Source organism: Gossypium hirsutum, chromosome A06 (genome assembly GCF_007990345.1).
Source record: "Gossypium hirsutum isolate 1008001.06 chromosome A06, Gossypium_hirsutum_v2.1, whole genome shotgun sequence".
NCBI classification, from domain to species: domain Eukaryota; kingdom Viridiplantae; phylum Streptophyta; class Magnoliopsida; order Malvales; family Malvaceae; genus Gossypium; species Gossypium hirsutum.
The window spans coordinates 96,683,378-96,710,903 of NC_053429.1; the positions used below are offsets into that span (position 1 = coordinate 96,683,378).

Genomic DNA, 27,526 nt, shown 5'->3' on the forward strand with positions numbered 1-27,526 from the left:
CTTTGTCCGGTTCTACAGGATAAGTATGAAGAGCTCCTAGACGATGAACCTAGATATGCGGACCCATCTCGACCCACTCTTCCCGTCAGTCATTTCGTTGCTGCCCATGCTGTCACACTTGAGGACATATATCACACATAACAACATCAGTTAGAGTAGATCAGTTGCGTACAACAGCAACAGGATCGTGTGGAGGCATATTTACTGCAATTGTGCCAACACTTTCTTCTCTCGTCATTAGTTCGCACGACTAGCCTAAAGCCTCTCGATCCTGACATTCCTCAAGATGTCGATGAATGATTCCACCTAGCTTTATCTTTTATGTATCGTTCTTTTTTATTTTTATTTGTTTTTTTATTTTTATGGTTGGTGTTAGTGTTATTGTTATTTTTTTCGGATTGATATGTTTTTATATGTACATTACAATTATTGCTTTTTTGCCTTTTTTTTGTTTGTTCAGTCACCTTTTTATCTTATTTTATTTTTGTCGGGTAATTATGTTCATGCGGTTTCAATTGTCGAGATGTATAGGCAATCACCTTTCCATCTTGCATCAAAACACACACAAGACCATTCAAGAAGTATCACTATAAATAACAAAGTTCTTTCCCGATTTTGGTAATGTCAAAACTGGTGCTTCAGTTAACATTTGCTTCAATTTCTCAAAATTTTCCTGGCACTAATCATCCCAAACAAATGGAACATTATTTTGCAACAACTTTGTCGTCGTCCAGGCTATCTTTAAAAATCCATTTACAAATCTTTGGTAGAACCCAACCAATCCAAGAAAACTACGAATTTTTGATACATTTCTTGGTACTTTCCACTAAACAATTGCTTCAATCTTCTTCGGATCAACTCTAATTCCATCTGCTGAAACAACATGTGTCAAAAATACAACCTCTGTTAACCAAAATTCATATTTGTTAGGCTTTTCATACAACCGTTTCTCCCGTAATATTTGCAAAACAATTCTGAGATACTGCTCATGTTCAGATTCAAACTTTGAATGAACCAAAATATTATCAATGAAAACCACCACAAACTGATCCAGATACAGTTGAAAAATATTGTTCATAATATTCATAAAAGCAGTTGGAGCATTTGTCAATCCAAAAGGCATTACTAAAAATTCATAATGTCCATACCATGTAAGAAATGTTGTCTTTGGTACATCACTTTCTTTCACCTTCAACTGGTAGTAACTCGATCTCAAATCAATCTTTGAAAACACAGAAACTCCTTTCAACTGATCAAAAAAATCATCAATACGGGGTAACGGATATCGATTCTTGATCATCACCTTATTCAATTGCCGATAATCAATACACAATTGCATTGAACCTTCTTTCTTTTTAACAAATAACACTGAAGCTCCCCAATGTGAAATACTAGAAAGATAAATCCTAGATCCAGTAAATCCTGCAACTGTACTTTCAATTCTTTTAACTCTGTAAGTGACATACGTTATGGAGGTATTAATATTGGAGCTGTACCATGATAAACTTCAATTGCAAATTCAACCTCTTGATCAGGTGGTAATCCTGGCAATTCCTCAGGAAAAACATCAGGAAATTCAAAAATAGTCTGATTTTACTGCATTGGCTTTCAACAGAATCTAAATTGATAACATAAGCCAAAAAAGCTGTACAACCCTGATAAAGAAGTTTATTAGCCTGAATTGCTGAAATAATACAAGTTGACCTACTGGTTCGAATACCATTTACCTCGGTTTTATCTCTATTTTCACTCTGAACAATAAACTTCTTCTTACAACAATCTAAAATCACCCCGTGCTCAGATAGCCAATCCATTCCTAGAATTATATCAAAATTGCCAAATGGCATTATCAACAAATCAACAGGGAAAATATTAGCGGACACATCCTACTCACTTAATCCACTAACATAGTTTACCCTAATGAACTAGACACCGCTATTAATATTCTAGGCATTTCGGATTTTAAACTTCCTGACTCAACCAATTTTGTATTAACATATGAGTGTGAAGATCCCAGATCTATTAAAATATAAACAGGTTGAATGCAATAAAAATATACCTATCACCACATCATGTGCATCACCCTCTTCACGAGTCCGTACAACATATGTTCGAGCCGGTACTCTAGCTTCTGATTGTTGAGTAGCTATATCAATTCCTCTTCTAGCACCACCTTTGGAAAATGAACCACTTCTACTTGGTCCTTTACCTCTTGAAGTAGACACAGATCTCTGAGATGTAATAGGTGCAACATTTTCATTCTTCGGACAGTCTCTAACAAAATACTTTATAGATTCGCAACGGAAACAACCTCAAGTCAATTTCCAGCATTCACCTCTATGTTTTTTCCCATAGTGTTCATAATCTGGAATTTTAGTATCTCGTGATGGACCTCATACACTACCAGTAGAAACTGTCATCTGTCTTCCACGGTTTCTATCACCCCTGTTTGATCTAAAACTTGATCTCTAACTACCATGAGATTCTTTTAATATTTTAGGTTGCAAATTTGAATTAGTAGCTCCAGAACGTTTCCCAATTGGACGAGTATTCCAACTTTTTATCAAGACCCAATACTTGTTCAACCATCTTTGACCTTTCCACTAGATCTGTAAATTTTGTGACCCTGAGAGATACTAGTTGCACTCGTAATTCATCATGTAAACCCCATAAAAATCGCTTGCAACTATCAGCTTCGGTTGGCACATGCTCAATAGCATATTTACCGAGTCATGAGAATTCCCGTTCATAATCTACTACTGACATCTCGCATTCTTTTAACATAAAAAATTCTTGTTTCTTGTCTTCCATATATAACTCACCCACATACTTCTTTTGAAATTCTCTTTGAAAGAAATCCCAGTTTACTTGTTTTTCGGGTACATGTCGGGTTACTGATTCCCACCAAACATAAGCTTCCCCTTGCAATAAAGATACATCACATAATAAACTTTCCCCTAGAGTATACTCAAGTTGCTATAAAATTCTTTGTGTAGATTCCATCCAATTTTCAGTTGTAAATGAATCAAATCCTCTTAAACCTAGAAATTCAGTAGCACCATACTTATGTAATTCTTTTATCGGAGCTTGCTGGACAGTAGGAGTAAATGTTGTTGTACTTGCAGTTTCTGCTACTCGTTGAAGGGCATCAGCTATAACTATAAGTAATTCTGAATTACCTCTTTCTCTAACATTACCCTTTTCGATATTAGGTGGTTGATTTCTTACTGGGTTTACACTTGGTGTTGCTGACTCAGTTTCATCTATTTCATATGATACATCATCTCCAGTATTCATTTCTTATTAGTATCTTCGATATATTTATCTGACATCTTTAACTATAAACAGAAAAAAACAAATATATCAGCATCCAAATCCTGACTCAATTCGACTCAATTATGACATGTACCTCTAGACGCAATTACAAACTCAATTTAGTCTGAGAATCGACTAAACCTGAAAAGCTCTGATATCACTAAATGTAATACCCCTTAACCCTTATCTGTTGCCGGAATAGGGTTATAAAGTATTACCAGACATTTCAGAACAAACACGAACAATCATATAATAATATAACATACACATCATAATTTAATCATAATGTCGCATTATTGAGCCCTCGAGGCCCAAATCACGTGTTAGAAACAAATCGAGACTTAATCGAAAGTTCAAAAAATTTTTCGTGAAATTTCAAAATTTTTCCTAAGTACAGGGATCACACGCCCGTGTGGCCCAAGGACATGCCCGTGTGACCCTAAACACGCCCGTGCTTCAGGCCGTGACTGACCCCGTTAACTCTCTGACTTAGGCCACACGGCTAGCCACATGCCCGTGTGCTAGGCCGTGTGCCTCACACGGCTAAGACACACGCCTATGTCTCTACTCGTGTGCAATTTCCTGGGCATTCTGTTTTAAATTTTTAAGATGCAGGGAACACACGGCCAACCTACACGCCCATGTGCTAGCTATGTGTCTCACATGGTCTAGTCATACGCCCGTGTACCAAGCCGTGTGGTGAGCTTTTTTCATCAAGTTTACCATTCCCTGCAAACTTATTCGCTAAGCAACTCAATAACCAATTGTTCAACCAATTCAAAACACATTCAAATTCATTCAAAACAATGTCAAATAAACAACCTAATGACCTAACCAACATACCAATGTAGGTTCTTTACATACCTTTATCAAATTAATTCAAATAATTTCATTCAAACCAAATCAACTTTCATACCAATATCAACCCAAATTTGACTTTGATAAGTTCTTTCATGATTTCAATTATAACATACCATTTAATAACCTCAACCTATACATAAACATATATATATATATGTATATATAAAAATAGCCAATATCATCTTATAACATCATTTACATTCACTTTCCAAAATGACAACTTATGACATCCTAGGTACATGCCTTTACCAAAAAGAAATATACTTTACGACGTTTTGAGATCGGGATCGACGTTGGATGCTGAATCAGCAATTTGACTTTAACTTGCGCATGGAAACAAACCATATGCTAAGTATAACTTAGTAGTATTTCTATAATCTGAATACTTTAAAGATAAAATTTATATTATTCACACATTACATTATACAAATACTATAATTACACAATAAAATAATTCATGAATAAATCAATTTAAACACATTCTCTTCCGTACAATTTCTATCCCAGATAGCTTTTTACAATATCAATATATATCAACTGAATCACAATATTGATCATTCACATTCAATTCTCAAATTCTCGATTCATTGTTCAATATCACTCATTGTACCATTTTGTTTAATAACCCTTATTAACATGACTCAGACTATGACGGATACATGGATCCCAACCAAAACACACTAGTTTGGCACCCAGTGCCTCATCAGATGATTCAAATCAATACGTTGACACCTAGTGTCTCATCGGCCGTGCCAAAGTAAATTGGTACCCAATACCTTATTGAATTCATCTGAAGCAATAGTTTGACACCCAGTGTCTCATCAACTCAAGGTCGAAGTATCCCTTAACTCTTCCAATCCTATGGTATGCCATCTATATCCGACTCAGCCCGATACAGTTGATAGAGTTTAATTTCACTTTCCAAGAACAACTAATATTCAATTATCATAACAATCACAAATTCACACACATTCAATTCAATATTATCAATCACATGTACTCATGAATTTATCTCAATTCAATTCAATACTACAATACCAACACTCACCTCAATTTCACTTACCATGCATATTAATAATAAATATAACAAATAATTATAAGATTCGGATTATAGAAATACAAAGTAATTCCTGAGTTACTCCTCATTAACCTTGTCTTTTTCTTTCTTAGCCGAGGTTTTCGGTTCAACGTTAGCTATGAAAATTGAAACAATTAAAATTTATCAATACACTACAATTTCATATTGAATATTTCAATTTATACTCAACTTTTGCCTAAATTCGAATTTAATCCTTAATCAAAATTAATTTTATTTTCTTTAAAACTAATTCCATATTTTCATTCCATTCCCACTTTAAACTAATTTCAGCTCCCAAATTTCAACATAAAACCCCAATTTTGAAAATTTCACAATTTAGTCCCTATTACTTCAAACTTATAATTTATTCTACAATTCAATCATTTTCTCAATTCTAACTTGAAATTATATCAATTTAACCCCTAATACTTCAATTTATTCAACATCAACAACACCTAAAAATCCACTAACTTTCAAAATTTCAACATAAATCAACTAGTATTTGATTCTAGGATTCTAAAAACATCAAAATTACAAGAAAATGGGCTAAATTAACTTACCAATTAAACTTCAAACCTTGAAACCCTAATTATTCCTTTCTTTTTCTTTCCCTTTTTTTTCTCCCTTATTTCGTTTCTTTCTCTGTTCTTTCTTTCTTTCTTTTGTTTATTTGTTTAATTAATGTATAATAATAATATAATAATATAATAATATTTTATATATGTTTAAATATTAAGTATGTATATAATATAAATAAATATATGTATATTATACATACACATGGAATTATATTTTACCATACACTTGTTAGATAAGGATTAATTGCTTAATTAGTCCTTTACTTTTTCTTAAATCTATAATTAAACTTTTACCTTCTATGCAATTTAATCCTTATACCTAATTACTCATAATTCAAACTAATTCACCAACCAAAACCTAATTGACCACACAATTAACTTCGTAAATATTTTTAATAAATATTTACGAATCCATTTTTTAAAAATGAAGGCCCGAAAATACACTTTTCGATAATCGTAAATTTCAGGTCATTACATTTTGAGCCTATAGAGCATCTATTCTTTCATGGTCATTTTATTTTGCTTGTGAGTATGTCAACTAGATTTGTTATTCTAGAACTTGCTTCAGTTATACATGTCGAGACCAAATTATTTATTTGACATATTGAAATGATAAAGACACTTAGGATTTAAGCCGCTTAACTTTTTAATAGCTTACCCGTTATATTAGTCCCTAGTAAACCCTGTTGATCCTAATCCATTTTTTTGTTCACTTATCATTCATTCATGTTAACCCTAAAACCACATTAATTTTGTAAATCATCCATTTTATTAACTCATTTTTTATTGTTGATTCTTTTTGTTTGGTAACTTATCAATTCGACTCTAGATTGTAACCACCTTTTATGACATTTTCTGTACCTTTAACCTAAGCCCCGTTCCAACCTTGTGAAGACCTCTTTATTGGTGTGTCATCTCATTCTATAGTGATGGAGATTTGACTTTCAAGCAACCCTATGGTAATAACATTTCATGTTTGACTATTGAGTGCACATTACTTGAACCTTAAACAAATTGAGTGCTTTGAGTGAACCTTAGTGAGGATGTTAATTCTTGTTGAGTTTGAATTTCAGGTAATTATTGAGATAAGGGAGACACATATGTTTTTATGCTTTAAAAATTTCTGCTCAGATTGCTTGTATTCTTTATTGTCATTTTAGTTTAAATTTCCAATGTATGATTATCTATACATTATCCTAGGACATTGCTTGTATTCTTTATTGTCATTTTAGTTTAAATTTCCAATGCATGATTATCTATACATTATCCTAGGACATTGTCAGTGAAAATAATAAATTAAGGGAAGTTAAGTTGAATGTTGAGAATTTTGCTTTAGTACAATTAAATGCTTAAGTATGAGGATATTTGATAAGTGCTAAAAGTAACATGTTTTAACCTCATTCTTAAAGCATTTTTGGGTGATTATCCAATGTAAATTGTGAATTTTATACTCTCAATCCTTTAAATTCATGTTTTAAGTTTAACAGAGCACTTGGGAGAAAAACGAACGAAAACGAGTGAAAATTAAAGTGCCGGAGCAAGTTAAAGGAGTCATACAGGTACACCTTTTTCACACAAATGTGTGACCCACACGGACGTATGGTAGGTCGTCGATTTCACGGGATTGTGTACTAAACAGCGAAAAATCATGATTTTTAGGTTTTTCGGGCATGCTAAGACATATATATGACAAAAAATAGGAAGATAGGAGAGAGCCATCAGTGAATACTGAAGAAGACAACTTGAAAAACACCATTGAAGCGATTTTGAAGTAGATTTTCGTCAAGATTTTTAGTTGACTTATTAGGAAGTTATCATGAGTTTCTTTATTTGTTTCGGTTATACTGTAGCTTGGATTTTTCTATTTTCGAGTATGAACTAATTTTCTAAATACCTAGGTGAGGTGAATCCTATGATGGATTCTGTCATTTGATTTTTGTTTTACGCAATAAATACTTAGTTTCTTTTTCTCAATTATGTGTGCTTAATTCTTGGTTTGATACTTCTAGAGTATTAATCCATGTTCGATGTGCTTAAATCGATGGTTGAATAGACCCTGTTTAAGATTAGATCTTATGTAATTAGAAAGAAATTTCAATTAATCAACCTAGAATTAATTGCTCTTATGCTCAAAAGAGGTATTAGTGTAATTTAGGGATTTATATGGATCAATATGCTAAGTAAAGAAATTGTACAATTTAGATTGATAGTGACAGATGAAATCTAAGTGGATTCTTACATAGCTATTGCTTTACTTCTTGGTTGCTATTTGATTATTTTCGTGTTCTGTTATTTAACGTGTTCGTTAGTCAATTAAATTAGTTAATTTTAATTTTTAATTGATTATTTGAATTATTCGGTTAAATAATAAAAAGACAGTAATTACTAATACTTGTAGTCTTCGTAAGAATAATATATTTACTCACCATAACTATACTACCAATTGATAAATACAGTTACCTTAATTAAATTTGTAATTAATTTATTTGCAATCAGTTCTAAATCAGTGCCTATGACTATGAACAGTTAATATGGACAATCTTAAATTGCAGCAGCCTCATGCCATGCAATTTTGAGGTGACATTCTATCAATGCCTTACATGCATGCCAAATATGAAGCATGTGATCTCAACTATTCCTTCTCAAGATAACATGACTTTCTTTTCTTTTTTTTTCCTGAAAGAAAGAAAGTTATTTTTAATCTTATCCGTTTCCAATTTTCCTTTCACAGGATTGAAAGGTTCCAAGGTTTCTTTTGGAAGTTGAATGCCTTTTTATGTTTCCAGTTAACATAATTTGAGGTAATTAAATAATAGTTATTAAAATTTTTAAGTTAAAATCTATTATTTTCAAAATTTTATGGAGAATACATTTTATCACATGTAATATTATGTTACTTTGCTATTTTTACATAATACTCATATTATTTTTAATTAATGAATTTAACGAATATTATTTAAATTAAATTTAAATTTAAAAAGTATAAAATAAAAATGATCAAATTGAAGAATAATTACTAAATTCATAATATACTTACAATAAAATTTAATTTAAAAGTTTTAAATAGAATTAAGATTTTGAAATTAAAAAAAATACGAACTATAAAATTAATAAAATTAGAGTTGTCGTAATAAATTTGCAACATATACATTGCATAGAGAATTTTATCAAAATTTGATAATGTAATAAAGGACCAGTATATCTAATTTGCTGGCCTACAATTAAAGCCTATTAGAATAATTTCATAATTAATTCAAGCAATCATGGCTTGGAACTTTAACAAAAGTTGTTAAACTAGTGTATCTGTAATCTTGTCTTAAAGTTGAGCTTATTATTAATTGATTTTAAAATCTATGTTAGTCCATTCTTTTACCTAATACCTATTTTAATTAATTTTAGATATGATGCTTAGCCATTTAAATAGAGGCCCAAAGTTTTTGAAAAGTTTAATTATATCCTTAAATTTTAAAAAAAATTAGTATTATACTTTTGAAAACTTTTAAAAATTTTAATTATACTCCTCAAAATTTTTGTGTAAATTTTCTTAAAAGCTCTACAATTTTTGAAAGTTATAATTAGACCTATAATAATTTTTGAAGATTCTCACTAAAATTTTTAAAGTTTTTAAACACCCAAAAATTTGATGTCAAGATCTGTCACTGCATTTAAACCATCATCTTTCGGAAATGATAAGTAACAAAAAGAGAGCAGTGCAGAAATGAAAGTATTACATTATAGAGTCCAAGGTAAGGTTTGCATGAAAAAGAGACCTAAGTTTAACCGCAATTACGGGAAGAGTTGAGAAAAGAAGCAGTCTTGGTGATCTCCCGCAATGGCTTGTCAGTGTACCTCACCATGTTATAAACCCAAGCACCCGACACAGCTCCAATAATTGGTGAAGTAAGGTATACCCATATTCCCTTGTAATGATTCCATACTATTGCCGGTCCCAAGCTCCTTGCTGGGTTCATTGATGCTCCTGTAATTGGCCTGTCATTCGCAGAAACTTCTGCTTACTTTCGCCTGGGCTTGTCCAAATTTAAACAATGTTCAAAAGGATTTGGGATATATATATATGTTGGGTCTAATATTTAAGGTTTGGATGAATTACTTATGTTATTTTTCTCTTTTTATTATAATATATCTTATAGAAATTAAATAAATGGTAATATTAAAATGTATGTTAAATTATTTATATTTGAAGTTTTAATTAAAGAAAAGTATATAAAGTTACTAATTATTACAATATAACAAATATTATAATATAAAGTATATAAATTTATATTAAAAAATAAAGTTTTATATACTAATTAAACATATATTGAATATTAATGAATAAAAAACATAATGGAATGGAGCCAAACACGTATATCTATTGTATAAGATTTGGTTAGATTTTGAATCTAAATAGGTAAGTAAGAAAAAGTAATACCCAGCAAACAGCACATTAAGCAGCACTGTAGCCCCAACGGCAAGTCCAGCAAGTTCACCAATCTGCATGTTTTTGATAGAGCAGTGGATAAAAAGATTTGGAAGACTGGTTTCACTGTCATTAACCTTTTATAGTTTAAATGGCTTGAATATATTAGGCAAATTAATCAATAGTAATACCAAATATTGTTGGATATAAAAGGAAAATGAGGTTGGCTCCTTAAAATTCACCAAATTCACTTATTTTTAGGCTATTTGTGACCGGAAAGTATTATATGAAACTAATAGATCATTTAATTTATTTATATCCTTTTTCAATAAAATTTCAGTATTTTCATCCTAAATTTTAATCGTTGATGTTAGATTTGATTTTTTTCAAGATAAAAATACTAAAATTCTTATTGAAAAGAGATACTATTTCCAAGGAATCCCAATTTCAGTTAATCTTTTTTTAATCATAACTTACAGCTCTGTTATCAGTCGCAACGCCAGATATAATGAACATGAGGTAGAAAGTGATGATGAACTCGATCACGAATGCTTGGAAATCCGACCCTTGCGGTGACGTTCCAGCGAAGACGTCGTGGGGTCCGCTAAACAGAAGACGAAGTGTTCCAGCTGCCATAGTTGATCCAAGAACTTGAGCTGATATATAAGCTGGAACCTATATTGAAAAGAATCAAATCAAATTAAAACCATTGGAAGCTCCACATACATATCAATAGCAGAACATTGCAGTGACCTGTTTGAGAGGAAATCTTTTGCAGGTAGCAAAAGCAATGGTGACTGCAGGATTGAAATGAGCACCGGAGATGTGACCCACTGAATAAACCAACACCATGACGGCCAATCCCCAAACTATGGAAATCCCAGTCAGTGATACAACTTTCTCATTGTTTACATTCACCACCACTGATGCACAACCAGCAAATATCAAGAAATATGTGCCCAACACCTCAGCCATCAGCTGCAAATTTCAAACATAATCATAATTCATAATTATATGGGATTAAGATTACCGAGAACTTAAAAAAGAAGATATAATATGTTTATATAGTTACCTTCTGCATTAAGGGAACAGTGAAACCGACGTCGGAATCTTTGGTTTTGGAGGTTGATAGAGGCGGATTCTGATTGGCTTCCGCATTCACATTCAAAACTACTCCATGATTTCCATTATTCTCAGCCATGATTGCTAACTTTTATATAATAGGAAAATTAACAAAACAGTGAAAAAAAGGAAAAGAAACAGAGGAGACGGATTTTGCTTCTTGTGCTAGTTTTTGTTCCTCAACAACAATGAAGAAACGTGTTCCAAAAACCCACCAAACCAAAGGGTATTTAAAGGGCAACCTAGATTATCCAAAAAAACAGGACTGGAAGAAAGGCAAGTTGGGTTTTGTCTATTTAAAAAAAAATTGATAAAAATGAAGAAAAAAAGTAGTAGAGATTGACTAATGACTACGCATCTATTCATTTCTCGCTGCTGTTACTTCTGCTTTATTATTATTATTATTTTCCTTTTTCTACTTATAGTTATTATTTTATCTCATTCTTTGGAGATATCGTCCGGAAAATATAATTTAGTTGGGCGTCTTCAACAGACAGAAGCATTGAAGATTGCTTCAACTACCCGCCGTTTAATACAGGAAGACATGAATTAATGCTTCAAATGGGTCCTCTAATCTCTTTTTTATTGATAAATTTTATACGAATTTTACTCTTTTTTTTTGGGCTTAAAGATAGAGTTACTTTCCACACAACATTACATTCTCAAGCCAAAATATAAGTTTAAACTTTAGACTCAACATTATTAGAATAACATTATTAGAAATGAATATGAAGAATACCAAAAAAAGAATGAGTTACCTTTTTCATCAATGTTAATGTTTTTCTTTAATAAATTTATTATCCAAATTCACTAAAGATATGTTTGGATACACAAAGTAATTGGATAAAAAGTGTAATTATTAGATTAGTAATTGCAATTTTCTCTACATGTTTAGTTAATTGAGAGTAATTACATTGTAGTTACTCATGTCATGTTTGTTAGTATAAAATGCAATTATAATTTTTAATTACACAATTATGTAATTTATATTTTTAAAAAAATAATTACTATAAAAAGTTGTTAGTTTGATAAAAAAAATCTAAACAAGTAACAAAAATTAAAATCAATTCTTAATATGTAACATGTTATTTCAAGATATACTACTAATAAAAAATAAGAAAAATAAACATTATATACAATTTTATGTAATTACTCTAGCGTTTCATATTTTATGGGTTATTTTCTTTTTAACATCTAACATATACTACTTATTATCTTCTTCTTTTTTGTCATTAACTGAGTTCTTCATCATTTGTATTTGAATATGTATTATTAATATTACCAAGATCTCCTTCTTCCATATACTCTTTAAAGTATGAGTCATTCCAATTCCATATACAAATGAAGTTATAAAGTATGCAACATGATATTACGACCCAATTTTATTTTTTATGTATTATTGAGGCGATATAGTTAATATAGAAAAAAAAATCCTTTTTTAGAACAACAAATGCCCTTTCAACTATATTTCGAAGCTTTGAATGTCGCAAATTAAAGAATTCATAAGCGATTTGGTGCTTGTGTGTAACAGCCCGATTTAGGGCCTAGTCGGAACAGTGGTCTCAGGGCCACAAATCCAAACTTATAAAATTTATTTTATTAAAATTATGAGGTTGTAACATGATTATAATAGTGCATGAAAAAATTGGTGAGTCAATTTTAACGTTTGTGAGCCCGATTGCGAAAAAGGACTAAATTGCATAAAAGGTAAAAGTTGCTTTTTAGTACCCAAATGTGTTAAATAGCTAGAGAACTAATATTAGGGGGTTTTAAAGAGTAATTTGACCCCTAGAAGCAATATGGCCAGCCATAGGAAGGAAAATTGGTCAAATAGTCAAAGTTTAGGTGAATGATGTCATGAGTTGGTGATAAAATAATGCCTAAAAGGCCTAGCTATTATTTTCTTCTTCTCTATGTCTTCTCCCCACAGAAATATCAGTAAAAGAGGGGGTTTTGAAGCTTAGAAATTTCAGCAACTTATTATCTCAACAAGTAAGTGATTCCCATGTTCCTAGATAATAATTTTTGCACTTTTGAGACCCTTAAAGCATAAGCTTTCAAATGAAGGGTCTATTTTGCAAAATGATTGAGAGTTTATTGTTTTTTCATGAAATTATTTGTGATTTTTGCTAAGTTTTTATGTAAGAATATGAGTCCTAGTTGTGACATAAACAACTTTTGTGAAAGGTATTAGCATGAAAACACCTAAAGGGATTATTTTGTGTAAGTTGCAAAATAAGTGATATGAGTGTGAAATAGTGAGATTTTGGGATTGCTATAGCAGTAAAAAGAGTTTAAATAGGCTTGAGATATGAAGAAATTTGATAAAAATCGATTTTCGAGCATAGGGGTAAAATGGTCATTCTATCAAAGTTTAGGGGCAAAATGGTCATTTTTCAAAAGATGTGAATTTATGATTGCATAATTGCAATTAGTGACTAAATGAGTGCATTTTGTTATTATAGATCAAGATTTGCCAAAACCAAACCTAGAACGGGGAAAAGCCAAGCAATCTGACTAAATAGTCTAGTCAAGAATATTTTGTAAATCGAGGTAAGTTGTATGTAAATGATATGACTACATTGTTAATGTATGTATTTGATTTGTCATTGAATTGATATAGTATGGACTGCTAGATTGTGAACTGAGATTGCATATTAATGATTGAGATAGTGGAATGGTCTAGTTAAGACCCTAAGAAACAAACCGGATATTCATGCCATAACATTCAGATTTCTTGTGTGCCAATGTAAGACATGTCTGGGACATGCATCAGCCACATTATGAGTGCCAGTATAAGACCATGTGTGGAACATGGCATTGGCACAGAGACGAGTGCCAGTGTAAGACATGTCTCGGACATGCATCGGTCTCGACAATGATAGCCAGTGTAAGACGTGTCTGGGGCACACATTCGCTAAGAGTTGTGCTAGTGTAAGACATGTCTGGGACATGCATCAGCACGTATATACGAGAGCTAGTATAAGACCATGTCTGACATGGCATCGGCCTCGATGATGATACCTAGTGTAAGACTATGTCTGGGACATGACATCGATAACTTATCCCATGTTTGAGGCTTATAGAATATCCAGTAGTTTTCCGAAAAGTTCAACTTTAAAGGTTATGAAAGTGACTTAATAAGGAAATTATAATAATGTTTTGAGTGATACAGGTACCTATTTGGTATGCATGAGTAATGAGTTCAAATTAGAAAATGTGATTTGAGTAGACGGTAATGAGTAAGTCAAGTTTATGCTTACCTTTGAGCTATGAGTATGATGACTAATGGTAAAATTGTTGTTGTATATTTATTTATATGCAACTTACTAAGCTTTATGCTTACTCTCTTTTCTTTCCCCTTTTCTTTCAGTGTCGCTTAATTAGCTCAAAGGTTCTTTGAAGTTGGAGATATCGATCACATTATCAATTGAAGTACTTAGTATAGTATAAATCTTCTTTTGAGTATGACATGTATTGGGCTAGACTAGGATGTTGATTTAAATGAGAAATTGGTTATGTATTTTGGCTTAAGTCAAAGCCCTTCATTTTGTATCAAGCTCAGAATAATGGCTATTTTTCATTTTGATAAATGCATATAATGTTCTTTCTATGGATGAATTGATTCTATTATGGAGAAATTTGTGTATTGAAATGATCTTATGTAGGTTGTGTAAATTGGGTGACAAAATGGCTTAGAAATGGCCTCTTTTTTGTCCACATGGCCATGACACGCGGGCGTGTGTCTAGGCCGTGTGTGACACACGGCTCACTCCTATAGGTGTGTGTTTTGGCCGTGCATCCCTTGCACTTAAACTTTTAAGTCAGTATTGTACACGGGTAGGTCACACGGGCGTGTACCATGGCCGTCTTCTTAAGTCAGATTTGCACACGGGCTGAGAGCACGGGTGTGTCCTAAGGCACATGGGCGTGTGGGGCCACATGGTCTTTACCCACACGGGCATGTAGAGCCTTAAAGAAAAAAATTTTCCATGTTCTTCTTAAGTTCTTAGTTTTGTCCCGATCTATCTTGAATGTATGTTTTGGGCCTCTTAACCCATTTTAGGGACAGATTGCTTATGAAATGAAAAGTTTTAACTTGATCAAGATTTTTATGACCTGATTTCCTAAGATTGATTGAGTTTAAGTTAGGTATCACCTCAAACCCTATTCTGACGTTAGATACGGGAGAAGGGTGTTACATTTGTGGTATCAGAGTATGGTTTAGTTGGTTCTAGGACTAACCTAGCTAAAGTACGAGTCTAGTTATACATGCCATATATATATTGATAGTGTCACGACTCTTGACAATTATAAATTGTATTTTTATATAGTAATGGATCCTGATAGAACCATGGTGGATGACATGGAGAGTAATGCGCCGGCTCCCGCAGAAGGGACCGCGCCAGTAGAGAGTGAGCCCGTGAGTATGGGCCAAAGCAGAGGGGCTAAGGAAGCCTACCTCTGAATGATGGACGTTTGGTATACTGAGTTTGTTTGTGCGAACCCGAACACTCCACCTCCCCCACCTCCTCCGATTCCTCAGTATGTCTCGGTGGCTCCGCAAGGTGTGGACATGTTCAGGAGATAGAAGCCTCCGGTGGACAAGATCCGGAAGCAAGGGGCTGAGGAATTTTGGGCTAGTGTAGATGATGACCCGGAGAGAGCAGAGTTTTGGCTAGAAAATAGCATGAGGGTATTCGATAAGCTGTCATGCACACCTGAAGAGTGCGTGAAGTGTGCCGTATTGCTTTTACGAGACTCGACTTATCAGTGGTGGAATACTCTCGTGTCTGTAGTACCGAGAGAAAGAGTAACTTGGGAATTTTTCCATGAAAGAGTAACTTGGGAATTTTTCCATGAAGAGTTCAGAAAGAAGTACATTAGCCATAGGTTCATAGACCAGAAAAGGAAAAAATTTTTAGAGTTGAAGCAAGGTAATAAGACTGTTACGGAGTACGAACGTGAGTTTGTAAAACTCAGCAAGTATGCGCGAGAATGCGTATTTGCAGAAGCTATTATGTATAAGAGATTTGAAGATGGCCTCAATGAAGATATTCGAGTGTTTGTTGGCATTCTTGAACTATGAAAATTTGTAGCCCTTGTTGATAGAACGTGTAAGGCAGAGGAGCTGGTAAAAGAGAGGAGAAAGGCGACCATTGAGTCGAGGGATATGAAGAGGAGGTAGATGGGGAAATCATAACAATCCTCATCCAAGAGGTCGAATGAATTCACTACCCAATCGAATACTTCAGTGGGATTCTCAAATAGAAATAAGAACCGGCAGAACATAACTTTAAGAGCCCAGACCACTTCGGTCGCAAGTGTCGATAGCCCTAGACCCAATAGGCTAGAATGCTTACAGTGTGGTAGGCGTCATTTTGGCGAGTGCCAAGGGAACGAGAGGGGCTGCTATAGGTGTGGATCACTAGACCACTTTATTTGTGATTTCCCTAAGTCGAAAGAGAGAGAGAGTAAGCAAGAAATGAAGGCAAGTAGCGCTCCGTTAAGGGGTAGGTCACAAAGGAACCTCGGGAGTGGGGCTAGTAGTAGGGGTATGGTAAAAGATGTTGCAGTGAGGTCCGAGGGCAGAGCGCCTGTAAGGACTTATGCTATTCGTGCGCACGATGAAGCAGAGTCTCCTGATATGATCACTGGGTACTTTTTCTATCCATGATATATTTGTCGTTGCATTAATTGATCCGGGGTCTACCCACTCCTATATTTGTATAGAATTGATTCCTAGAATGAACACTATAGTGGAGTCTATTGAATTTGTAATAAGAGTGTCCAATCCCTTGGGTAGATATGTGATAGTTGACCAAGTATGTAGGAGTTGTCCTTTGATAATTAGTGGTCATTGTTTTCTAATTAATTTAATATTATTGCCATTTAATGAGTTTGATGTAATCCTCGGGATGGATTGGTTGACTTCTCATAGCGTTGTAGTGGATTGTGGGAGGAAAATTATTGAGTTAAAGGGTAAAGATGGGAATATTTTACGGGTTGGACCAGGTGACTTGGATAAATTGCCTGTGGTAATATCGTCTTTGGCAGCTGAAAAATATTTGAGAAAAGGGTATGAGGCTTATCTAGCTTTCGTACTGAATACTCAAGTGTCCGAGTCAAAGATTGAATCAGTACCAGTGGTTTGTGAGTTTATAGATGTTTTTCCGGAAGAGTTGCCCGGATTACCTCTAGAGAGAGAAGTTGAGTTTGGTATAGTTCCTGGAATGACGCCAATCTCGATTGCACCGTATAGAATGACCCCCACTGAGTTGAAAGAGTTGAAAGCACAATTGCAAGAATTAACAGATAAGGGTTTTGCTAGACCGAGTTATTCACCATGAGGTGCTCCGGTACTTTTTGTGAAAAAGAAAGACGGGTCGATGAGGTTATGTATCGACTATAGACAGTTTAACAAAGTAACAGTGAAGAACAAGTATCCCTTGCCGAGAATTGATGATCTCTTCGATCAACTAAGAGGAGCCACTGTATTTTTTAAAATATATTTGAGGTCGGGTTACTACCAGTTGAGAGTCAAGGAACAAGATATACTGAAGACTGCTTTTTAGACGAGATATGGGCATTATGAGTTTCTTGTTATGCCTTTTGGATTGACAAATGCCCCAGCGATATTTATGGATTTAATGAACTGCATCTTTCAATTGTACTTGGATAGGTTCGTCATCATTTTTATCGATGACATATTGATTTATTTGCGTAATGAGAGTGAGCATGCGGAGCATTTGAGAACTGTGTTGCAGACCTTGAGGGATAAACAACTTTATGCAAGTTTAGTAAGAGCGAGTTTTGGCTCAACGAAGTCGGATTTCTAGGACACATTGTGTCGGGTGACTGAATCAGAGTCGACCCAAGTAAGGTCTTAGCTATTGTGGAATGGAAACCGCCGAGGAATGTAATAGACGTTCATAGTTTTCTGGGACTGGCAGGATACTATAGATGATTTGTAAATGGATTTTCTATGATAGCTACACCGATAACGAGGATACTTCAGAAAGAGGTTAAGTTTGAATGGACAGAAGAGTGTCAGTAAAGTTTTGAGAAATTAAAGGCTTTGTTAACGGAAGCCCTAGTATTAGTGCAAACAGAATTGGACAAGGAGTTTGTAATTTATAGCGACATCTCCTTAAACAATTTAGGGCGTGTGCTCATACAAGAAGGCAAGGCTGTAGCCTACGCCTCGAGACAGCTAAAATCGCACGAGAGAAATTATCCAACCCATGATTTGGAGCTGGCGGCTGTAATGTTCGCACTGAAGATTTGGAGACACCATTTGTATGGAGAGAAATGTTGATTATTCATCGACCATAAGAGCTTAAAGTATTTGATGACTCAAAAGGAGTTAAATTTGAGGCAACGTCGATGGTTAGAGTTGTTAAAGGATTATGAATTAGTTATTGACTATCATTCGGGAAAGGCGAATGTAGTTGCAGATGCCTTGAGCAGAAAGTCATTGTTTGCCTTGAGAGCATTGAACACTCAGTTGACTATATCTAATGATGGATCGATCCTAGCAGAGTTGAGGGCCAGATCGACTTTTCTTCATGAAATTCGTGAAGCTCAAAAAGATAACAAGAAACTGCAAGCCAAGAGAGCTCAGTGTGAATCAGAGATTGAATCATATTTTCATATTTGCACCGATGGTTGTATAATGTTCAAAGACAGAATTTGTGTACCCAAGAACGATGAGCTACTACAGAAGATTTTGAATGAGGCACACGGTGGTTGTTTATTTGCTCACCCGGGTAGTGCTAAAATGTACAACGACCTTAGTAAAATGTATTGGTGGTCGGGTATGAAAAGAGACATCTCAGAGTTTGTTTCCAAGTGTCTAGTATGTCAACAAGTAAAGGCTGAACACCAAGTACCTTCAGGTTTACTTTAACCTATTATGACTCCCGAGTGGAAACGGGATCGTATCATTATGGACTTCGTGACCAGTTTGCCACTAACCCCGAAAAAGAAAGATGCAGTATGGGTTATTGTCGACAGACTAACTAAGTCCGCACACTTCGTACTAGTGCGTACCGACTACTCCCTTGAAAAATTAACCGACTTGTATGTTTTCGAGATTATGAGGCTTCATGGTATGCCGTTATCGATTGTTTCAGATTGAGACCCAAGATTCACCTCGAGGTTTTGAAAAAAATTGCAAGAGGCTCTAGGAACCAAGTTGAGTTTTAGCACGGCTTTTCATCCACAAACTGACGGGCAGTCAGAAAGAGTGATACAGATCTTAAAAGACATGTTGAGATGATGTGTTCTCGAGTTTCAAGGAAGCTGGGAAAAATACTTTCCATTGGTCGAATTTTCCTACAACAACAGCTATGAGTCAAGTCTGAGAATGGCGCCTTATGTGGCCTTGTATGGGCGAAAGTGTCGAACGCCCTTATACTGGACTGAGTTGAGAGAGAATCAGATTCATGGAGTTGATTTAGTTAAAGAGGCAGAGGAGAAAGTTAAAGTGATTCGTGAATGTCTGAAAGCCACCTCGGATAGACAAAAATCCTACGCGAATTTGAGACGAAAGGAAATTAAGTTTGAAGTCGGTGATAAGGTATTTTTAATAGTTTTCCTATGGAGGAAAGTCCTCAGGTTTGGAAAAAGGGGCAAGTTGAGTCCTCGTTTCATAGGATCTTATGAATCAAGAGAGTAGGGCCTGTTGCCTACCGTTTTTACTGCCAGAATTAGAAAAGATTCACGATGTGTTCCATGTTTCCATGTTACGTCAGTATAGATCAGAGCCTTCGCATGTAATTGCGCCAACTGAAGTTGAGATTCTTCTGGATATGATTTATAGTGAGGAACCAGTCAAGATTTTAGCTCGAGAAGTCAAACAGTTAAGAAATAAAAATATACCACTTGTGAAGGTTTTGTGGCATAAACATGGAGTCGAGGAAGCCACATGAGAACCCGAGGAGTCTCTGAGAGAGCAGTATCCGAACTTAATTCACCGGTAAGATTTTCGGGGATGAAAATCCCTAAGGGGGAGAAATATAACAGCCCGATTTAGGGCCTAGCTGGAATAGTGGTCTCGGGACCATAAATCCAAAGTTAGAAAATTTATTTTATTACAATTATGAGGTTGTAACATGATTATAATAGTGCATGAAAAATTTGGCGAGTCAATTTTAACGTTAGTGAGCCCTTTTACGAAAAAGGACTAAATCGCATAAAAGGTAAAAGTTACTTTTTAGTACCCAAATGTGTTAAATAGCTAGAGAACTAAAATTAGGGGATTTTAAAGAGTAATTTGACCCCTAGAAGCAAGGTGGCCGGCCATAGGAAGCAAAATTGGTCGAATAGTTAAAGTTTAGGTGAATGATGTCATGAGTTGGTAATAAAATAATGCCTAAAAAGCCTAGCTATTATTTTCTTCTTCTCCATGTCTTCTCCCCACCGAAAATATCAGTAAAAGAGGGGTTTTTGAAGCTTTGAAATCTCAGCAACTTTTTACCTCAACAGGTAAGTGATTCCCATGTTCCTAGTTAATAATTTTTGCACTTTTGAGACCCTTGAAGCATAAGCTTTCAAATAAGGGGTCTATTTTGCAAAATGATTGAGAATTTAGGGTTTTTCAATGAAATTATTTGTGATGTTTGCTAAGTTTTTATGGGTGAATATGAGTCCTAGTTGTGACATAAACAACTTTTGTGAAAGGTATTAGCATGAAAACACATAAATGGACCATTTTGTATAAGCTGCAAAATAGGTGATATGAGTGTGAAATAGTGAGATTTTTGGATTGCTATAGCAGTAAAAAGAGTTTAACTAGGCTTGAAATACGAATAAATTTGATAAAAATTGATTTTCGAGTATAGGGGTAAAATGGTCATTTTGCCAAAGTTTAGGGGCAAAATGGTCATTTTTTGAAAGATATGAATTTATGATTTCCTAATTGTACTTAGTGATTAAATGAGTGCAAATTTTTTTATTATAGATCAAGATTTTCCAAAACCGAACCTAGACCGGGGCAAAGCCAAGCAAACTGACTAAACAGACTAGTCAAGTATATTTTGTAAATCGAGGTAAGTTGTATGTAAATGATACGACTACATTGTTAATGTATGTATTCCAATTGTCATTGAATTGATATAGTATGAATTGCTAGATTGTGAACTGAGATTGCATATTAATGATTGAGATAGTGGAATGGTCTAGTTGAGACCCTAGGAAACAAACCGAATATTCATGCCATAACGTTCAGATTTCTTGTGTGCTAGTGTAAGACATGTCTGGGACATGCATCAGCCACATTATGAGTGCCAGTATAAGACCATGTATGGGACATGGCATCAGCATAGAGACGAGTGCCAGTGTAAGACATGTTTGGGACATGCATCGGCCTCGACGATGATAGCCAGTGTAAGACGTGTCTGGGACACGCATCGGCTAAGAGTTGTGCTAGTGTAAGACATGTCTGGGACATGCATCAGCACGTATATACGAGAGCTAGTATAAGACCATGTCTAGGACATGGCATCGGCCTCGATGATGATAGCTAGTGTAAGACTATGTCTGGGACATGACATCAGCAACTTATACCATGTTCGAGGCTTATAGAATATCTGGAAGTTTTCTAAAAGGTTCAACTTTAAAGGTTGTGAAAGTGACTTAATAAGGAAAGTATAATAATGTTTTGAGTTATACAGGTTTCTATTTGGTATGCATAAGTAATGAGTTCAATTTAGAAAATGTGATTTGAGTAGACGGTAATGAGTAAGTCAAGTTTATGCTTACCTTTGAGCTATGAGTATGATGACTAGTGGTAAAATTGTTGTTATATATTTTTTTATATGCAACTAACTAAGCTTTATGCTTACTCTTTTTTCTATTGTGGAGAAATTTGTATATTGAAATGATCTTGTGTAGGTTGTGTAAATTGGGTGGCAAAATGGCTTGGGAAGGACCTCCCTTTTGTCCACACGGGCATGACACACGGGCGTGTGTCTAGGTCGTGTGTGACACACGGCTCACTCCCATGGGTGTGTGTTTTGGCCGTGCGTCCCCTGCACTTAAAATTTTAAGTCAGTATTGTACACGGGCAGGTCACACGGGCGTGTGCCATGGCCATGCTTTTAAGTCAGATTTGCCCACAGGTTGAGAGCACGGGTGTGTCCCAAGCCACACAGCCGTGTGTGGCCACATGGTCTTTACCCACACGGGCGTGTGGAGTGTTAAAGCACAAAATTTTCCATGTTCTTCTTATTTTCTCGGTTTGGTCCCGATCCATCTTGAATGTATGTTTTGGGCCTTGTAAGCCCATTTAAGGGACAGATTGCTTATGAAACGAAAAGTTTTAACTTGATCAAGATTTTTATGACCTGGTTTCCTAAGATTGATTGAGTTTAAGTTAGGTAGCGCCTCAAACCCTATTCCAGCCTTGGATACGGGCGTGAGGTGTTACATTATGTTTGTCTCAATTTTCTCAATTGGTATCATACCTCAAGATATCATATAATGCAGTAAAATCTTTTATATTTGCAGAACTAACATATACCGCATAATATTTGAGTTCATTGTGCAAGTAATATGTAATAGATTGTAACACCCCAATTTTTAGGGTTAGAAGTTTGAGATTCAAAATAAGGGTCAGTGAGTGGGCCGCGCAATTGGGTTAGTTTTTGCGTCTTGATGTTAGAATGGTCCTATTGGTCTGGTGGTTGATTGTGTGTTGGTGTATCTCTGGGTTGCGTGTTTGAATCCTTGTGTGTGTGTTTTGGAGAAATATTTTTATAAAATGTTAGATTTTTTTAATTTTTTTCTCCTTTCACGTTCTCCCTCTTCCTCACTTCTCTGTTCCACTATTTTTCTTTTGGGAAGGTTCCTTCCTCTTCGAAGTCTGTGATTTGTTTTTCTTTTCTTTTCGTCGGTAAGAAAATATAAAACCTATAATATACAACATTTATAAAAAAAAGTTTTATAAAATGTGAAATAAAATTTGTAACACTTCTTATAAATAATATATTTTTTAACCATAATGCAGAAAGTTATTTTTTTTTATAAAAAAGTTATGATAAAAAATTTAACACTTTTTATTTTTACTTTTATGAATGAGTATATTATTTTTTATAATATATGTTTCTATCTTAAGTTGCTAGTTTGCTGAAATACAAAACACACATGGAAGTGTTAGATTGCAGTGGGCACTACAACTTGGTGCTATGAAAAACTGTGCAAATAAAAACACAGAACATCAATGTTTGTTTATGTCGTTTGGTTTCCCTATGCTCGCAGAGCCTAAGAAAAGTACTAGGAAGTGGCTAAGAAAAATCTTCAGCTATCATGGCGAAGTGGTGGATGTTTTCATACCTCAGAAGAGAAATAAATTTGGCTGAAAGTTTGGTATTTTCATATATGCATCGATGAATAATGTAATGAGGTCCATTAATAAACTAAATGGATTTAGATTTCTTAATAAACGTGTTGGGGGGAATCTCGCTTGTTTTAATTCTAGTTATTCTTTTTGAAGGAAAAGAAGTTCCATCAGAAGAAAATGAGAGTCAGAGGAAAGATAATATAGGAAAAAAAATGATTGCTATTTTGATGTCCATGGAAAATCATGGAAAAAAAATCATTTAAAGAGATTTAATGTTGAATGCAAATGCAGAAGAGATGTCTTGTAGCAAAGAGCATGAGAAAAATTTATTGATAATAGAGTTCATTTTGACTATGTTACTGATAAGTGTTAAAAGTAACATGTTTTAACCTTATTCTTAATCTATTTTGGGTGATTATTCGATGTTAATTGTGAAATTTATACTCCTAATTATTTTAATTCATGTTTTAATGCTTAATAGAACACTTGGAAGAAAAAGGAGCAAAAAACGGAGTGTCGAAGCAAGATACAAGAGCCACATGGGCAGATCATTGCACACGGCCAGACCATATGACTGTCTGACCCACACAGGTGTGTGGTAGGCCATGTTGATTTCATGGACTTACACACTGAATGACGAAAAATCATGAGTTTTATGTTTTTTTTAAGCAATCTAAAACGTATATATGACAAAAATAAGAAGATAGGAGTGAGACGTAAGAGAATGTTCAAGAAAACAACTCGAAAAAAGCACCATTGAAGCCAAATTTGAAGCGAATTTATATCAAGATTGAAGATTCACAGTTGATTTCTTAGGAAGTTATCACGAGTTTCTTTATTTCTTTCAGTTATACTGTCTTTTGGATGTTTTCACTTTCAAGCATGAACTAATTGTCTAAATACCTAGGGAGATGAACCCTATGACGAATTCTGTGGTTTGATTTTTATTTTGTAATAAATACTTAGTTTTTATTCTCAATTATGTGCGTTTAATTATTGGTTTAATATTTCTAAATTATTGATCCATGCTCGTTGTGCTTAAATCAGAGGTGGAATATACACTGTTTAAGAGTAAATCTTGGGTAATTGAGTGGAGTTACATGCAATCCTAGAGATAGGACGACATAAATCTACCAGATTAAAGTAAAATCTAATAGGGGAATCCATAACAGGAGTTAATGCAATAATAGGAGTTTTAATTAGAAAAAAATTTCAATTAATCAACCTAAAATTAGTTGCTCTTATGCTCAAAAGAGATATTAGCATAATTTAGGGATTTCTACAGATCAAGGTGCTAAGTAAATAAATTACGTAATTTAGATTGATAGCAATAGATGAAATCTAGATAGATTCTTTCTTGGGTATTGTTTTACTTCTTGGTTGTTAATTGGTTATTTTTGTGATTTGTTTTTTTTTTCATATTTGATAGTTAATAAATTTAGTTAATTTTAGTTTTAATTAATCGCTCGAATTATTCAGTTAAATAATAGAAAGACGATAATTACTAGTAGTTTTAGTCTTTGTGAGAATGATATCCTTACTCACCGTAGCTATACTATTAATTAATAGATGTACTTGGCTTAGTCAAATTTTTAATTAGTTTTGTGACACACTACTTTGGTGATTCAAAACCTTCCTAGAGTAAAAGTAGTAATTGACAAGGATATGGTAGAGAAACTTGAGAAGTGTTTGGTAGGTACTTTGATGGATTATTATGGAATAGGAAGGTTGAAGGAAAATTTTAAAATGTATGGTTTTTTATTTATTTATTTTGAAATGAATAAGTTTTCTAGGTTACAATTTCTTATTTGTTTTGAGGATGAGGATACAAGAATTAAGATGAAAGAACTAAAATGGACATGGTTAAAACAATGGTTTTTAGATGTGGAGGATGGTCTATGAAGTGTTCTATATAAAATTGGGATACTTGGGTGGTGATATATGGAGTATTGTTATACGCTTAGAACTAGGCCACGGTGGAGAGGATTGCAGAGATGTGCAGAAGAAATGTGTTTCAGTGAATAATTATTGTCTTGAATTGTTTAATTTTAGTCACATAGTGGTTTTGTTAATGACTAATCAACTTAGGATGTCGTAAAATGTAGAAAAGATGAATTTGTTGGACATGCTTATGGTTTGTGGGAATAAACCCCATGTTTGCTTCCATTCCCGACATTTTGCTCCACTTTCACCTTGTATGTGTGGTAGTGGGACATGTTTTGGTGGGTTTTTATATGTGGAACAACCACTATAAATTTGCCCAAGTATAAGGTCCCTAAGCACCAAAAATCATAAACAAATCCATCTAGTGAGGTTTTTAAGTGCTTAGAAGACTTTGGCAATTTTCGTGTTCTCGTATAGCTAAATTCAACGTCCTTGTCAGTTGTTTGACACGCTAGGAAGTGGTGTTACAACATTTGGATTTTGACATTTGATTTAGGCAATGGCCAGAAGTATTTATGTTCTATCTTTTCCGCTACACTTTAACGTTTAAGCCATAATTTATGCTTACATTTTGTATCTGAGCATGGTTAATCTATGCCTTGTCTAGTTTTAAAAGTTTGTAAATTTAGGCTCCGTTTGTTTACCAGTAGAACATTTTTCGAAAAATAATTTCTGGAAAATAATTTACTTTTCTGGAAATGATTTACTTTTTTGGTGTTTGGATGAATCTATGTAAAATATTTTCTGTTGTTTGGCAGATTTCCTGAAAATATTTCATAAAAGCTGTTTTAAATGAAACATATATATATTTAAGAATTTATTATCTTTTCATTGTTTAATTGAGTTGATTATATATATATATATTAATAAATTTATATTTTAAATTGTTTTTATATTTATTGCAATGATTTATTATAAATAAATAAATCAAATTAAATATAGAATAATACTCAATTATTAAGCTAGAATATTAACCGTCATAAATTTAAAACAAGCAAAGCAAATAAATTGTTTCTAATTGTGTTATAAAAAATAAAAAAACAAAGATAGAATAATTATAAAAAGGTTCTCCCCCCTTTTTTTTGGCTAAATATATAACAAACTTGTACATGCCAAAAACACAACATGAGTGAAGCAAATGTACTATTAGTCCAAGAAACAGGACGAGATTACAAAAGCTTGTTATGGTAAATCTCCTCTGGTGAGACAAAATTGTAACTATTATATCAGTCATCCAAGGTGCTCATAAATCCACCAGTAAAGCCAGCTCTGTAACATCCTAAACCAGCCTTGGATGTTATGGCCGAATCTAGTGATGTCACATGAGAGTGTTTTTGAAAGTGCATTGACCTTAAAATCGTTCCAATTATTAATTTTTACTTAGTTCGGGAAAAGTGTTCTAATTGATTTGATTTAAAACATTTCTTTTACGTGGAAGCTTTTGAAACCCAATAAATTTTTGGAAACTGTTTCATTTACGAAAACCTTAGCTTTTAGAAAAATTGAGTTTAGACTAAAATCCCATAAACAGTTTAAAAATCCAAATAAAGTCCATAAAGTCCCAAATTACATCAAACAACCCAGAAAATAATTAAGAAATGAATACCGAAACTGAGTTTAAAAGAGTTTAAATATGTGTGGCCACCGTCGAGTCCTCCGCTGCACCGACCTGTCAAGTCTGGGGATTACCTACGCAGATTAAACAGAAAAGGGTGAGTTTGCGCAAACTCAGTGTGTAATCCCCACAGAAAATATACACAATAGCAGAAGTCAGTCATATATCCAAATATCAGATAATTCGGGCCTGAATCCTTTGTAGAACTGGTGTGAACCTTAGTCCACTCAGATACAGAATTAGATACAAA

At 34.0% G+C, this 27,526-nt stretch overlaps 1 protein-coding gene across 1 annotated transcript; it reads right to left on the reverse strand.

The window, feature by feature from the left end:
• Positions 1 to 9,475: 9,475 nt before the first annotated feature.
• LOC107962943 (aquaporin NIP1-2) lies at positions 9,476 to 11,729 on the reverse strand. Its single transcript, XM_016899513.2, has 5 exons — positions 11,325 to 11,729; positions 11,006 to 11,230; positions 10,730 to 10,927; positions 10,265 to 10,326; positions 9,476 to 9,822 (listed from the first exon to the last, which is right to left on the reverse strand). Exons 1-5 carry the CDS (start codon positions 11,451 to 11,453, stop codon positions 9,609 to 9,611), a joined length of 828 nt encoding a protein of 275 aa, XP_016755002.1. The 5' UTR covers positions 11,454 to 11,729; the 3' UTR covers positions 9,476 to 9,608.
• Positions 11,730 to 27,526: the final 15,797 nt, after the last annotated feature.

Coding starts and splice junctions, on each gene's coding strand:
- LOC107962943 (XM_016899513.2), bottom strand. CDS start 11,453: ATGGCTGAGAATAATGGAAATCATGGAGTAGTTTTGAATGTGAATGCG. Junction 10,327..10,729: donor TTGCGACTGATAACAGAGCT/GTAAGTTATGAT, acceptor AAAAACATGCAG/ATTGGTGAACTTGCTGGACT. Junction 9,823..10,264: donor CTTAATGTGCTGTTTGCTGG/GTATTACTTTTT, acceptor TGCGAATGACAG/GCCAATTACAGGAGCATCAA.